Source organism: Perna viridis, chromosome 11, assembly GCF_037379345.1.
Source record: "Perna viridis isolate PV_CMFRI_1.1 ecotype Kerala chromosome 11, ASM3737934v1, whole genome shotgun sequence".
Taxonomy (NCBI): Eukaryota; Metazoa; Mollusca; class Bivalvia; order Mytilida; family Mytilidae; genus Perna; species Perna viridis.
This window is the reverse complement of record NC_142455.1, coordinates 3010400-3024082: the sequence shown is the minus strand read 5'-3', so window position 1 is coordinate 3024082 and position 13683 is coordinate 3010400. Positions and strand designations below refer to the sequence as shown.

The window sequence follows — 13683 nt, the reverse complement described above, 5'->3', positions numbered from 1 at the left end:
ACAAAAGTAAATAAGCAAGTCGGACTCCACTAAAAATTGGAAGCATGGACCAGGTGCACCAATAGAGTAAGTGTCCTTTGCTTTTCTAGAAACACCCACAAAGTAGCTTATAAGAAGTCCAGTGTCGACAAAAGAGGAAAGGAAAACTATGACATATTGAGCAAATCAGTTTTCATGGTGTGAATTAATACACCGTAACGATCCACGAGTTCGTGATGATTGCCATAAAAATTCAAGGTAAGTTAAGAACTTTCCTAGGTCTATGAGATCACAGACAGACTTACAATGTATAAGATGTCAAGTATATAAAAAACTTGGCAAGCATACATGTACTCTAAATATAGTACATGTACATTTGTAATACTTAAGCCAAAAGAATTATAGTCTTGTTTCCTGCAACCAGCAAGAAAGCAGTAGAGTAGTTATGGTACATGGAGGTTAGGAAATTATTTTATTTTTTAAAAACATTTTACATTGAGTTAATGGGAAAACAATCTAGACTTTAACAGTACTTGGGCCAAAATAGTCATAAAATGTAATGGGTAGATAGGTATAAGGAATATAATTTTTTTTCATTTTTTTCATTTTAAAGTGTGAAAGAAGAGTCAAAGACCAAAAGCATATACTCAGAACTATATACAGTAGAAATTTGTTCCCAAAAACCTGTCTAGCCACTCACTGCAGCGCAAATCCAGAAATTAAAACAAACAGGAAGGGGGTGTTACTATATCATCAAACATATTCAAGCATAGTACATGAGTAGATCTGTTACGAGCCAATGGCCTGTGGAATAAACCAAACTCGATCACTCGCTCTGATATTTTGTAAAAGACAGTTTTGTAAAAGACAGAGTATGTGATGAAATAACACACTTTCCAATATTTATCTTAAAAGAAGTACATACAAACGTTTTTTAAGTTTATTTTCGATCTGAACATGTAAAAGACTGACAAAAATGTTGGCTGAAGTTTGATAAAATGTCTGGCATGGGCTGTCAAAATTCCCAGACCCTTGGGCCTGACCTACATGTACCATTTCTGAAATTTCCGATAAATACATGTAACAAACTTGTATTCAATATTCACAAACCATCATTTGTTTTTAGTAGTGTCACAGACACAGGCTGCAGTAAGGGTAGCACAGACACAGACTGCAGTAAGGTTAGCACAGACAAAGACTGCAGTAAGGGTAGCACAGACACAGACTGCAGTAAGGGTAGCACAGACAGACTGCAGTAAGGGTAGCACAGACACAGACTGCAGTAAGGGTAGCACAGACACAGACTGTAGTAAGGGTAGCACAGACACAGACTTCAGTAAGGGTAGCACAGACACAGACTGTAGTAAGGGTAGCACAGGCACAGACTGCAGTAAGGGTAGCACAGACACAGACTGCAGTAAAGGTAGCACAGACACAGACTTAAATAAGGGTAGCACAGACACCCTGGGGTAAACCTTCAACTTGTCCTATTAGAGACCGAAAAACTATGGTAAATTGAAATGTCTTGAAATTTCTTTGTTATGCTCTAACATCTAGCTATATATTTATACTGATACAGTGAAAACTACTCAAACTGTCCCCTGAATTATCTGAAAATCTGTCCAAACCAGACATTTTTTTAATATCTTTTTATATCAGTTTAAATGTATTTTTAACTTTGGTGAACTGAACATTTGTCAAACTGAACCAATTGAAAGCCCTCCAACATTAAGGGGAAGACTCCCACAAAATCAATGAAAAAATAAGAATCTCCCATATAAAATGTAAGATTTGTGGGGTTTTTTGGTTAAAGTTACTTAATTGTCTGTGAAAAATGCTTAAAAATCTCCAACATGAGACAGTGTCAGTGGGGGAACCAGTTCCAATGATTAATTTTAGTATGAAAGTCCTCAAGAGGTTGAGGTAAGATACGTGTAGGTTTCACTGTAAAATGATTGTTTTGCCAAGTAAACCATCTTTTTAAGTCATACTTTAAATTAGCCATTGTATAAATATAGACCAGGATAAGATTAACCATTTCGTAATGTTTACATCCTGATGAGAAGCTGATAAACAAAAAACAGAAATATAGCCCATGGGTACACATATATGGCATTATATAGATTTACAGCCCATACAATGCTGATGTTCATAGGATAGATGTTTATTGGGAAAGTTAGTTGTCCTAGAAATATAGGCTCACATATATGGCATACAAAATACAAGTAAAAATGTACACATAAAAAATGCAGCAGAGCTCGTTATTCAACACCATTTATTTGTATATAAGACAATGATTTCAGGATAAATTTAAATTTTCGATCACGTCAATGTTTTTTCTATTTTATTTTCATGACAAACATTTATGTAAAAGACTGACAAAAATGTCAGCTGAAGTTTGATAAAATGTCTAGCATGGGCTGTCAAGATTTCCAGACCCTTGGGCCTGACCTACATGTACCATTTCTGAGATTTCTGATAAATACTTGTATCAAACTTGTATTCAATATTCACAAGCCATCATTTGTTTTTAGTAGGGTCACAGACACAGACTGCAGTAAGGGTAGCACAGACACAGACTTCAGTAAGGGTAGCACAGACACAGACTGCAGTAAGGGTAGCAGACACAGACTGCAGTAAGGGTAGCACAGACACAGACTGCAGTAAGGGTAGCACAGACAGACTGCAGTAAGGGTAGCACAGACACAGACTTCAGTAAGGGTAGCACAGACACAGACTGCAGTAAGGGTAGCAGACACAGACTACAGTAAGGGTAGCACAGACAGACTGTAGTAAGGGTAGCACAGACACAGACTGTAGTAAGGGTAGCACAGACACAGATTGAAGTAAGGGTAGCACAGACACAGACTGCAGTAAGGGTAGCACAGACAGACTGTAGTAAGGTTAGCACAGACACAGATGCAGTAAGGGTAGCACAGACACAGGCTGCAGTAAGGGTAGCACAGACACAGACTTCAGTAAGGGTAGCACAGACACAGACTGCAGTAAGGGTAGCACAGACACAGACTGTAGTAAGGGTAGCACAGACAGAGACTGCAGTAAGGGTAGCACAGACACAGACTGCAGTAAGGGTAGCACAGACACAGAAGCGGTAAGGGTAGCACAGACACAGACTGCAGTAAGGGTAGCACAGACACAGACTTCAGTAAGGGCAAAAACCCCCACAAATCTTACACAGACTACAGTAAGGGTAGCACAGACAGACTGTAGTAAGGGTAGCACACACACTGCAGTCTGTGTCTGTGCTACCCTTACTGCAGTCTGTGTCTGCTACCCTTACTGCAGTCTGTGTCTGTGCTACCCTTACTGAAGTCTGTGTCTGTGCTACCCTTACTGCAGTCTGTGTCTGTGACCCTACTAAAAACAAATGATGGCTTGTGAATATTGAATACAAGTTTGATACAAGTATTTATCAGAAATCTCAGAAATGGTACATGTAGGTCAGACCCTTGGGCCTACAGTAAGGGTAGCACAGACAGACTGTAGTAAGGGTAGCACAGACACAGACTGTAGTAAGGGTAGCACAGACACAGATTGAAGTAAGGGTAGCACAGACACAGACTGCAGTAAGGGTAGCACAGACAGACTGTAGTAAGGTTAGCACAGACACAGATGCAGTAAGGGTAGCACAGACACAGGCTGCAGTAAGGGTAGCACAGACACAGACTTCAGTAAGGGTAGCACAGACAGAGACTGCAGTAAGGGTAGCACAGACACAGACTGCAGTAAGGGTAGCACAGACACAGATGCGGTAAGGGTAGCACAGACACAGACTGCAGTAAGGGTAGCACAGACACAGACTTCAGTAAGGGTAGAATCTCCCATATAAAATGTAAGATTTGTGGGGGTTTTTGGTTAAAGTTACTAAATTGTCTGTGAAAAATGCTTAAAAATTTCCAACACGAGACAGTGTCAGTGGGGAACCAGTTCCAATGATTAATTTTAGTATGAAAGTCCTCAAGTGGTTGAGGTAAGATACGTGTAGGTTTCATTGTTAAATGATTGTTTTACCAAGTAAACCATCTTTTTTTTTAAGTCATACTTTAAATTATGCAAAATGCAGCACAGCTCTGTATTCAACACCATTTATTTGTATATAAGACAATGATTTCAGGATAAATTTAAACTTTCGATCACTTCAATGTTTTTTCTATTTTATTTTCATGACAAAAGTTTAATTCTTAAACAAATAATTAGATCCAAGAAAATGATTTCAGCTTTGTAATCTTCAAAACCCCAAAATTTGACAATAAGTTCATTTGACAGAAAATTTTTAAGTTTTTCTTTTTAGCTGAAGAAAAAAAGGGTTGATAGTGTAATAGGAAACACACATCTTTTAAATTTTGCCTTATTAGAAGAGCAGTGTTTATGAGGATCACTATCAATAAGTATCAGTCTCTGCATGTAAGAATCAGGCAATGGGTGAAAGAATTGGTTTGAAAAAAACCACCATGGTTTTGAAAGTTAAATTGGACTATTTGCACCATCAGAATCAATTAAAAAAGGCAAGATTTTACACATCATTTAGGTAAAGTGAGTTATAATTTCATTGAAAAGCACTGAAAATGATAATTTGAAATTCCTAAATTTCTGAGCAAATCTGGTGGTGCAGATATTGAATAGTGGTCTTTTCAAATAGAAAAGTCATTCTTGAGTGAAATTATATTGTCAAATTGGTGGGTTTCTGACATGCATATGTCTGATTTTTCCCATTTTGCCTGATTCTTACAAAAACTAACACTTAACTATTATGCTACCTATAAAAAATTGCACTGATAGAGGACAAAGTCCTCACAAAAGTAATCAATACAAAGTTAACCTATGACCTTTAAAGCACCTGCAGCCTGATTTCTGTCTGACAGGAAGTAAAACCTGTAACACAGAGTGAGGGTCTTTACTACTTAACAGATGCTCAATGTACACCCTCACTCACATCTTAAATTTTTTGTCAAATTAAGAAGAAAAATACATCCTATTTAATGTATCAATGTAAAAGGCATAAATATTTCAATAGATTCAACTGTCCTCTTAAAGGTTACACCTGTCTCATATTTCTGTGTAGCAAAAATAATTTCTGTTTGTTGGGGAAATTTTCATACTATTTTGGGTTTCCCATTCATTTGGCAGTGTTGCCAGTTTTTTTTGGTTTGCAGCAAAGTGCTTTACCCATCAAAATTTGCATTATTTTACCTATATTTAACACAAAGAGCTTTCCATTAAAACTTCAGTAATGTACATTTTATACTTTTAAAAACATATGTCATACATGTAAGTTGATAATTAATAAATATAGAATTTGTTCAATATTTTAAGTATGTCAAGTTGTAACTTCCTCAACTTGTTTAAAACATTACAGGAAACACCTTTACTTTAGACAAGTGTTTTTAGAATTATTACAACATTACGTATTATGCTTCCACTTCCTTGGAGTATCTTCAAAAATACACAAGTATACATAATGCACTGTTGTAATGCATATATCTTTTCGTAACATGTAAATAATATCTTGCTAAGTGCATGTTTAAGGGTGAAATAAGAAACAGCCCCGTATATGCAAGTTCTTATCAGCTGGTAGAGTCATGGAATGACCATTAGATCCTGAAAGGAGGCTGGCAGTTTTGGTTGGGGTAGAATATTTTAAAAATATTTGAATAAGAAAATTCATTTTCAAATGCTATACAGCCAGATTATTTATTTTTCATTATACTGTACAGTAGTTCCCAAATTGTTTCCAGACCAAGATACTTATTTACAAAAATAGCCAGTCCCCCCTACTACCCCCTTAGTATGAAATAGCCAGCCCCCCCCCCTACAACCCCCTTTGTATGAAATAGCCAGCCCCCCTACAGCCCCTAAGTATGAAATAGCCAGCCCCCCCTACAATCCCCTACTTATGAAATAGGCATCCCTTAATTCTAAGATGAAGTTGTAAAATTTCTAGTACAAGTCCATCTAAGAAACATGCAGACAACGATGAGTCTGTCTTTTTACTACTTTCTATTATTAACAGTGTTCTTGGATTCAACTTTTCTGTCACCCGAGGGAAAGTTGTTTGTTATATTTTTTCCCTTTAGTGAGTAGAAAACTTGAATTTTTAAAAGATTTGTTAAGTGTGGAAACAAACTTCAAATATGGAAAAGCTTATTTTCAATTAGTTTTCCTACGGACACCTAACATTTTGAAAAATTCTAGAACACTGATTTGAGTGCATACGCATTCAGTATGTCAAATTATCCTCCCCATGAATTTCAACTACATCTAGCACAGTGCTTCCTGGTATAACATATATCTTTAAAACTTTTGCCCAAACTTTTAACACAGTGTTAATAATACAATTCAAATAAAATTAACTTCCAATACCATAGTTAAAAAAATTGTGCAGCACTGCAAAACTGACTGTGGAAAAAAGAATGGTGAAAGGCAACCAATGCACCCGTACATAACCGATCTCCAAAAGTATAAATATTTTTAAAGATTGCCAAAAAGTCTTCAATAAGTGTAAACGCAATTTTAAGAAGGTAGACCTAGGGTAAGGGACATAACTATGAAAATCAGTGATATGATTGCATCATATTCAATTTCACCAAAGCCTCTCAAGCTTTCATTTGAAGCAGAATAAAATGAATCCAAGTTAATTAGATGCTTACATAAGATTGATGTAAAATGCTGAATACAAACGTTCAAATGATTTTTAAGAGTTGTGTCCCTTACCCTAGGTCTACCTCCCCAAGTAAGGTCTGAAAGGCCCAGACAACCTAAGACTAGTATTTATTGGCCTGGGTGAACAATGTAGGACAGTCCTATAAATTATTTTAAAATCATGCACTAAAAGTATTTAATTTTAGTTGAGAACAGGGATGGATCCAAACACTTTGAAAAGGAGGGGTGCCAGCCAGGGTTCTTCAGAAAAAGGGAGGTGCTGGGACATTATATAAAAATTAACCTGTGCAAACTGAACAAAACTTCATTTGTTCTAAGATACATGTACAATGTACCTACATGTACATTGTACAAGTAGGGTTTATATTCATCTAAAAATTTGAAAAAAAATCACTTTAACTTTTGGGATTATAATCATTTACAAAACAGCAATCTACTTACAACTTTACGGCACCACACACAGTCAGGCCCACTGACGATACACTCCCCACACCGAGCTCCAGCACACTGCCCGTCTACATATTTATCTGTAAAATAAATATTTGTTTCATAAACATTTAAGTAGCATTACCTGTTTTTATTAGCATCAGACAGGATGTGGTACCGATTTGGCTAAACCGAGGATCGAACCCTAGACCGCTCCGTGACAAGCCAGCGACAAACGGATTCGCTAAAGAATTAATCCACTGGCCGAATCGGTTTGTCGCTGGCTTGTCACCTAGCGGTCTAGGGTTCGATCCTCGGTGGCGGAGTATAATTTTATGAGTCAAATCATGTTCTCCCGTTACAGTTGCCTAAATAATCTCGAGTGGGAGAATCTTGATATTCCTAATTCAGCAAACCCAGTGAATTTATTTAAAGTTACCATGAACATATGGAATTGAGTCTTGTTATATAGTAAGGCATAGGGTGTTCAACTAAGGATTCAACGATCGCTTTCCCCACAGTTAATGTTTTCTTATATTAGTTGAATTATGTCAGTATTTTTTTTTTTTTTTTGGGGGGGGGGGTTGATGTTTAAATAGGGACATTTATAGTCACTGTTTTCTTTTGTAGATTGGTTGTTATTCTGTCCTGGAGAGTGTAGTGGCAGTATAGGTCTTATAACTGCTGTTATTTTCTATGTCTACCGCTGATAATAAACACTGGAAGTAATGTGTTTTGCAGACAAACACAATGTTGTTTTGGGTTTTGTCTGCTGGAACGACAGCACATTTATAATGTATAGGAGACAATGATTTTGCTACATCGGTGTCTTTGAAAACCGTAGTAGCATTGACACTCGTTGGTCTACATAAAACTTTCATCCGCGTTAAAATTAAAAACCTCGCTACCTTCGCCCACTCTGACAACGAATCACGAATCACCGACGTCTTCTGCTCGTTTTATCCATTTTCTTGCACAGTCCTCCACGGCATCCATAAAAATTTTAAAGTTTTAATTCCAATTCATAGAGTTTGGTTGACGGTACTTAGGACCTTTATAAAGGACCTTACGGAGAGTTTCTTTTTCTACGATGTTTAAATCTCTAGACAACAGCTGGATACAAATACAACTGTGCGTTATGATTATTCGCAATGATACTAAGATGGTAAGAAGATAACTGTCATGCCCATTGAGGATCAATTAAAAGTCCAGTGAACCAGATCCCATTAACGACCACAAAACTTTTAAAATAATGACATTTCACTGCCTGAAGAACGGTAAATTATACTTTGTTTCTTTCTAGCATTGATTCCTATACATATGGATAATTTCTCAGTTACAGTTGCGGATGGTAAAATGTTGTTAATTCAGTGCAAAATTTAGGCAAAGGGGAACAAATAATAGCCTGTAATCCCCCTTTTCAAAATCTATATGAACCATGAGTCATACCTAATAGTGTTCACCGGGTAATGGATATACAGTCAAAATAATAAAGACTTTACTCATGAAGTTTTCTGTTTTACTTGCTGTAAAAGTATGTAACATGTATACTTTTTGGCAGCACAACCAACATTACATGTATATCCAAGTTAATCCCCTTTCATGAGTTATTATTTCTAGTATGGTTAACATTGATATCAAGAAATTAATATGTGAATCCCAGGAAGTTTACAAATATGGTAAACCATCGACATCTATTTTAATTTTCAATGACGAAAGAACTACTAGGGGTTAATTCAATTCAATTACCGCAATAGATTGATACATGTACTATGTGCGACTACGCCAGAAATGATAGAGGTTGGAAACTATCGTGCTATTTTCTGACTTAGTGACACTACCGGTCGGGTCCTTCCTGAGTACCGGAGCAATCTTAACTCCTCAGACTTTCTAGCTACACTGTTTTTTTAGTGTAGCGGAAATGGCAGAATAGTTCCAATTGAGTACAGGAGTTCTTTCTTGATATTTTATTGAACTCCTATATTTTTATGGTGGTCTGTGACTTATTTCTCACTAGTTGTCCTTTTCATGCTCCTAGCATTAGTTGCCCACAGATGGAAGTCTCCTTAAATGAACATTTTGTATTTCTTACATATGTCAAGTTTATCCACTGGTTTATTTTTTTAGTAAGTTTATATAATCATTCAAGAGTAATCAAGGGAACCAAGATTCAAGCGGAAATCAAAAGAATGTAATCCAGGGAAAAAGACCAGGCATGAAAAACAGACAAACACAACAATAAAACATAAAATAACGAAAATAATACATACAAAGTAACAACAGTAAATGAGCAACTCGGACTCCACTAAAACATGGGAGCATGGACCAGATGCATCGGTAGGGTAAACGTCCTCTGCTTTCATAGAAACACCCGCAAAGCAGCATTTACCGTATGTCCTTGCTAGGGTAATCTCTGTTTAACTTTATACAAAATAAGATGTCACCGTCACCTTTAAAATGATGTAAATAAATCTCGAGAAGAACTTAGGTCCCACTCAACTGAGTTAACATCCGCTCTTTTGAGACATTCTTAAAGACCCATACACATGCCTGGACCTGTGTCACCGTCATATATTCGCCAGTGTCTTAAAAATGAGTTCAATATGCTAAAAATGTACAGAAAAGAACGAATTTCTCCATAATGAAAGGTGCTCAGGTGATCTTCAGTATGTATACAAGTATAATGACTATGCAAAGTTTAAATAATAATGTATAATACTTATTAGTTACAGATTAATTTACCAAAAATAGGCACCATTCACAACATAAAGTGACGAAAATGGCTGCTCATATGCTCATGATCAGAATGCCAAAGAATATGATAGAAATTTCTCCATAAAAAGAAATGCTCATCCTAAAAATTTATCACAGTGCATAATATTTTTGCTTATTAATATAAATACTTTTTGAGTTAATGATTACACAAAGTTAGTACCCATTAATGTGCCGAATGAACCGATGTGCGCAGTGCAGCGGCTACTAGATTCGCTATCATCGTTGGTGATGTAAGTAAAAAAAAACATATAAAGAGCCAAAGGGGAATAAAACAGTGGATTGGTTTCTCGATCGTGATCTGTTCATTCGGAACACCTGATAACAAGCTTTATTATGACGTATGGTAAGTTATAAGCACTTATGGGATAATTGACAAATTGTGCATGTCTGCAGAACGACTGCATAACATTTCGTAACCAACGCTTAGATCTTATCACTGATATCAATCATTTCCATCTCCGATGTTAAAAAGTTTAAGTATAAAAATGTGGAGAATAGATTAATTGAAGTCAGACTCAAACAAAATTGTAGAAATCTTAAAAATGTATTTCATTCCCTATAGTGCAAGCCTGACTAGCAATACAATTATTCTCTACTTGAAGTGATCACAATTTGATCTCTGCATCACTGCAAATGTTTGGAATTTCTTTTTCATTCATTGACAGAGTTATTTGTCTTTGAAGGACAAGTGGAAAGAGAGATTGGGATATGAGGGCTAAGGGGACGTGAATCGGTGGTTGAAAGGGTGGAGAATGGTGGTGGAGGGGACGGGGAACGGTGGTTGAAGGGGCGGGGAACTGGGAGAGAAAAATACGGGGAAGTGGGTATTAATTAAATCATTGATGGGTTATCTTTTCTACGATGTTTCACCCACTGCCTGACTCTTACACATACAGAGCTTGACACTAATATCGTGCACACATGCATGATTTTAAAAACAGTTGTATCAATGTTTCATACCCAAAGTGACCGCCATTTAAGCCAAGATGGACCCGAAACCCGGACTTTGAAGAAGAGACACTTGTGAATACATGTATATAACTATTCCATTAATCCATGCACATACTTACAACATAAAGAAAAAGAAAACAATACTACCATCCAAAAATGCATCACATCATTTGAAATTTCCATTTCCTTATCTGTTACACTTGAAAAAACGAAGTTTCTATACTTAATAAATTTCCGTATTACACACTATAAAATCGAACATTGAATATCGAATTCCGGGTTGACAACAAACATGATTTACACACTATTTTCAAAGTAATTATGTTGTAGTTAACATAAGTATTTATCTACGGATGTTTAAATTCTTTTATACAGGAAGTTTAACTTAATGAGTAGAGTGATTCAGTCAAACTCATTAGATCATATTTATCAAGCCCTTCCTATTAATGCGCACTCTTGCTTAACGCGAACAGAGCCCATACTGTCAATTCATACGAGCGTTGATGCTGAACCATTGAAAGAAAGCATCGATGTTAAACCATTGGAATTCAATGAATTCAAATGAATATGTGTTGTGGAAGGGTACACGAACACTAAAAATTGCGTGAATAAAATATAGTCTCCATCCATTAATTTATTTTTAAATCGAATAATGTTGAAATTTTTTATATATGTTAATGTATTTTTGGGGAAATATGGGGTTGGTGATCGGGAAAGCGGTAGGGAAAAGTGTTTCAAATGGGAAGACGGATTTCTTAAACATAAATTAAAGTACTGACAACAAGTAAAAAGAAAGTTAACGCGAAGCGCGTATGGTAAAGTTATATTGTAATTTAAAGACATTTTATAGCTCCTTAAATAAAGGCACTTGTTAATAACAATCGATAAGTCACGGCGGACATGCGTTATAAACATCCACAGTGCAGAACAAAGTAGCTTATGGGGAAAGTAATAAGATACTGCACGAAAATGTTCGATTCAATAACATAACATAGACAATATGGCAACTGAACGAAATTAAGCCGAAAACTTACAAAATGACACACTAATTAAAAACCACACACTTACACAGGACAACAGTATCGCTAGAAGATAATAATTTTGTGTTCCGTTACAAAGGAAAAGAGGAATATAGCTAAAAAAACCTTAAACAAACAACAATAACATATATATTCAAGCAAAAAGGATTCCTTTTGATTTTGATAAAAATAAAGTCGGTCTTCACCTTTATTTTACCAATAATTTACTCGTATTACGCCAAACTGATGCTTACATTCCTTAATCGTAAAAGGTAACGTATATAACGTTACCATGGTAACAAGAGATCCATCAGAATAACAGCAGGGGCAGATCCAGAGATGGTGAAAAATTGAAAAGGATTTCCAGAAAAAGGGGGCGTCCTAGGCAATATCAAACTCATAGTTGTCCAATTTTGAGCAATATTGAATAAAATTGACAAAATGTTCCAAAAGGGGGAGGGCGTTTCAATCCCCAAAACCCCATCTGGATCCGCCTCTGGACAGCTATTTGTAAAGTAAGTGTATATGGTGTCGACTTTCGACATATTCCAAATGGTCAAAATAAACTGTTTATATAATACTATTTAGACATGATTAAAACGTGCGTTCATTCAATATGCGTTTATACAGTGAGTGTAGCATACCAAGAATCGACTTCGTACAACAGTACATGGAAAGTAAAAAAGGAATGCAAAGAGGAAAACGAGATATGTGGGTTCAAATGAATTTATGATACAAATGGAAACCAAGTGAAAAAATGATAAGAGAAACTTTCCTTGTATGATATTTTTAGATACAATTCTTTTTTCGCCTTTTGTCAGTCCATAAAAAAGTACTAATTTTTCATCATGTATGATGTTTTAGCATTTTAAATTTGACAGCAATCAACAGAGTTGGTGTATAAAGTGTAACTGGGAATGAACGACAAAAAAGTTACCCCCGGCCCTCCCCTGAGTGTGGCCCAAAATTATAATAAAAAGAAGTAATAAAAAGCATTGAAATAACTGAAAGTTAATGGACTTTGACCCCATTACATAGTAAATCCTTCTGACTATAAAACAAATCATTCACAGCCTACCTGCACAATGGAAAGTAAAAATTGCCAACACATATAATGAAGTCAATACACTCTTCATCGTTAAGGTTGAAATAAAACAATGTGTATTTTACTACACATATTTCTGTGTACATATAAGGTCGGGATTGTTGTCATTTCCTATGACTCGTTACAGTACATTGAGCTTCTGAATAACGAGGAAATAAAAACATTGATTCAGTCTGTGGTTTCGTGACACCAGTTGACAAACGTTGGGTGATATTGTCTTAGTAAAAGTTCCTCGTATTCTATTAATATTGTGCCATTGGAGGATTCAGTTAAAAAAAAACAAATCCCAATTTAATAAGCCAACCCCAAAACCCCAACTTTTTACTCAGACTTAGAAGTAAATAAAAAAACCCCAAAAAACACATATTTCATTATTCCTTATAACATAACAATGTGGGTTTTTAAATTAACCCCCGGCTTGATCATGCGACCGCTGCTGGTACACGAAAAAAAAAAATTCGTTTATTTTTAAGGGGAGGGCAAGGATGGAAATTTCTATGCTGCATTTTTAAATGTAAAAAAAAACAATAATAATAGGACAATTAATCGGAAGGAGTGAATAATCAAAATATTATCACGAGTGCCGAAGAACGCATAGATTTAACGAGTGGGCGGAACTTATTCCGCGCACGAGATAAAATCTTACTGCGTTCTTGGCGCGAGTGATAATATTTTGGTTATTCACTCCTTCCGATTAATTGTCCTATTATTATTATTATTATTATTATTATTATTATTATTTTTGGT

General features: G+C 35.9%; 1 protein-coding gene across 2 annotated transcripts in view; it reads right to left on the bottom strand.

Moving 5' to 3' along the window:
- LOC148602336 (integrin beta-1-like) overlaps nucleotides 1–13070 on the bottom strand; it is a 47582-nt gene extending 34512 nt beyond the window's left edge. Inside the window, exons 1-2 of one of the 2 annotated variants that reach the window (XM_088551823.1) lie at nucleotides 12910–13070; nucleotides 7102–7187 (exon numbers count right to left, since the gene is read on the bottom strand). In XM_088551823.1, coding sequence (XP_088407949.1) covers nucleotides 7102–7187; nucleotides 12910–12967 — 144 coding nt within the window. In that variant the 5' untranslated portion in view covers nucleotides 12968–13070. Of the gene's footprint in view, nucleotides 1–7101; nucleotides 7188–10931; nucleotides 11145–12909 lie in introns of those variants that run through there. The other variant, XM_088551822.1, reaches the window with a different exon arrangement.
- Between the last annotated feature and the right edge of the window lie 613 nt (nucleotides 13071–13683).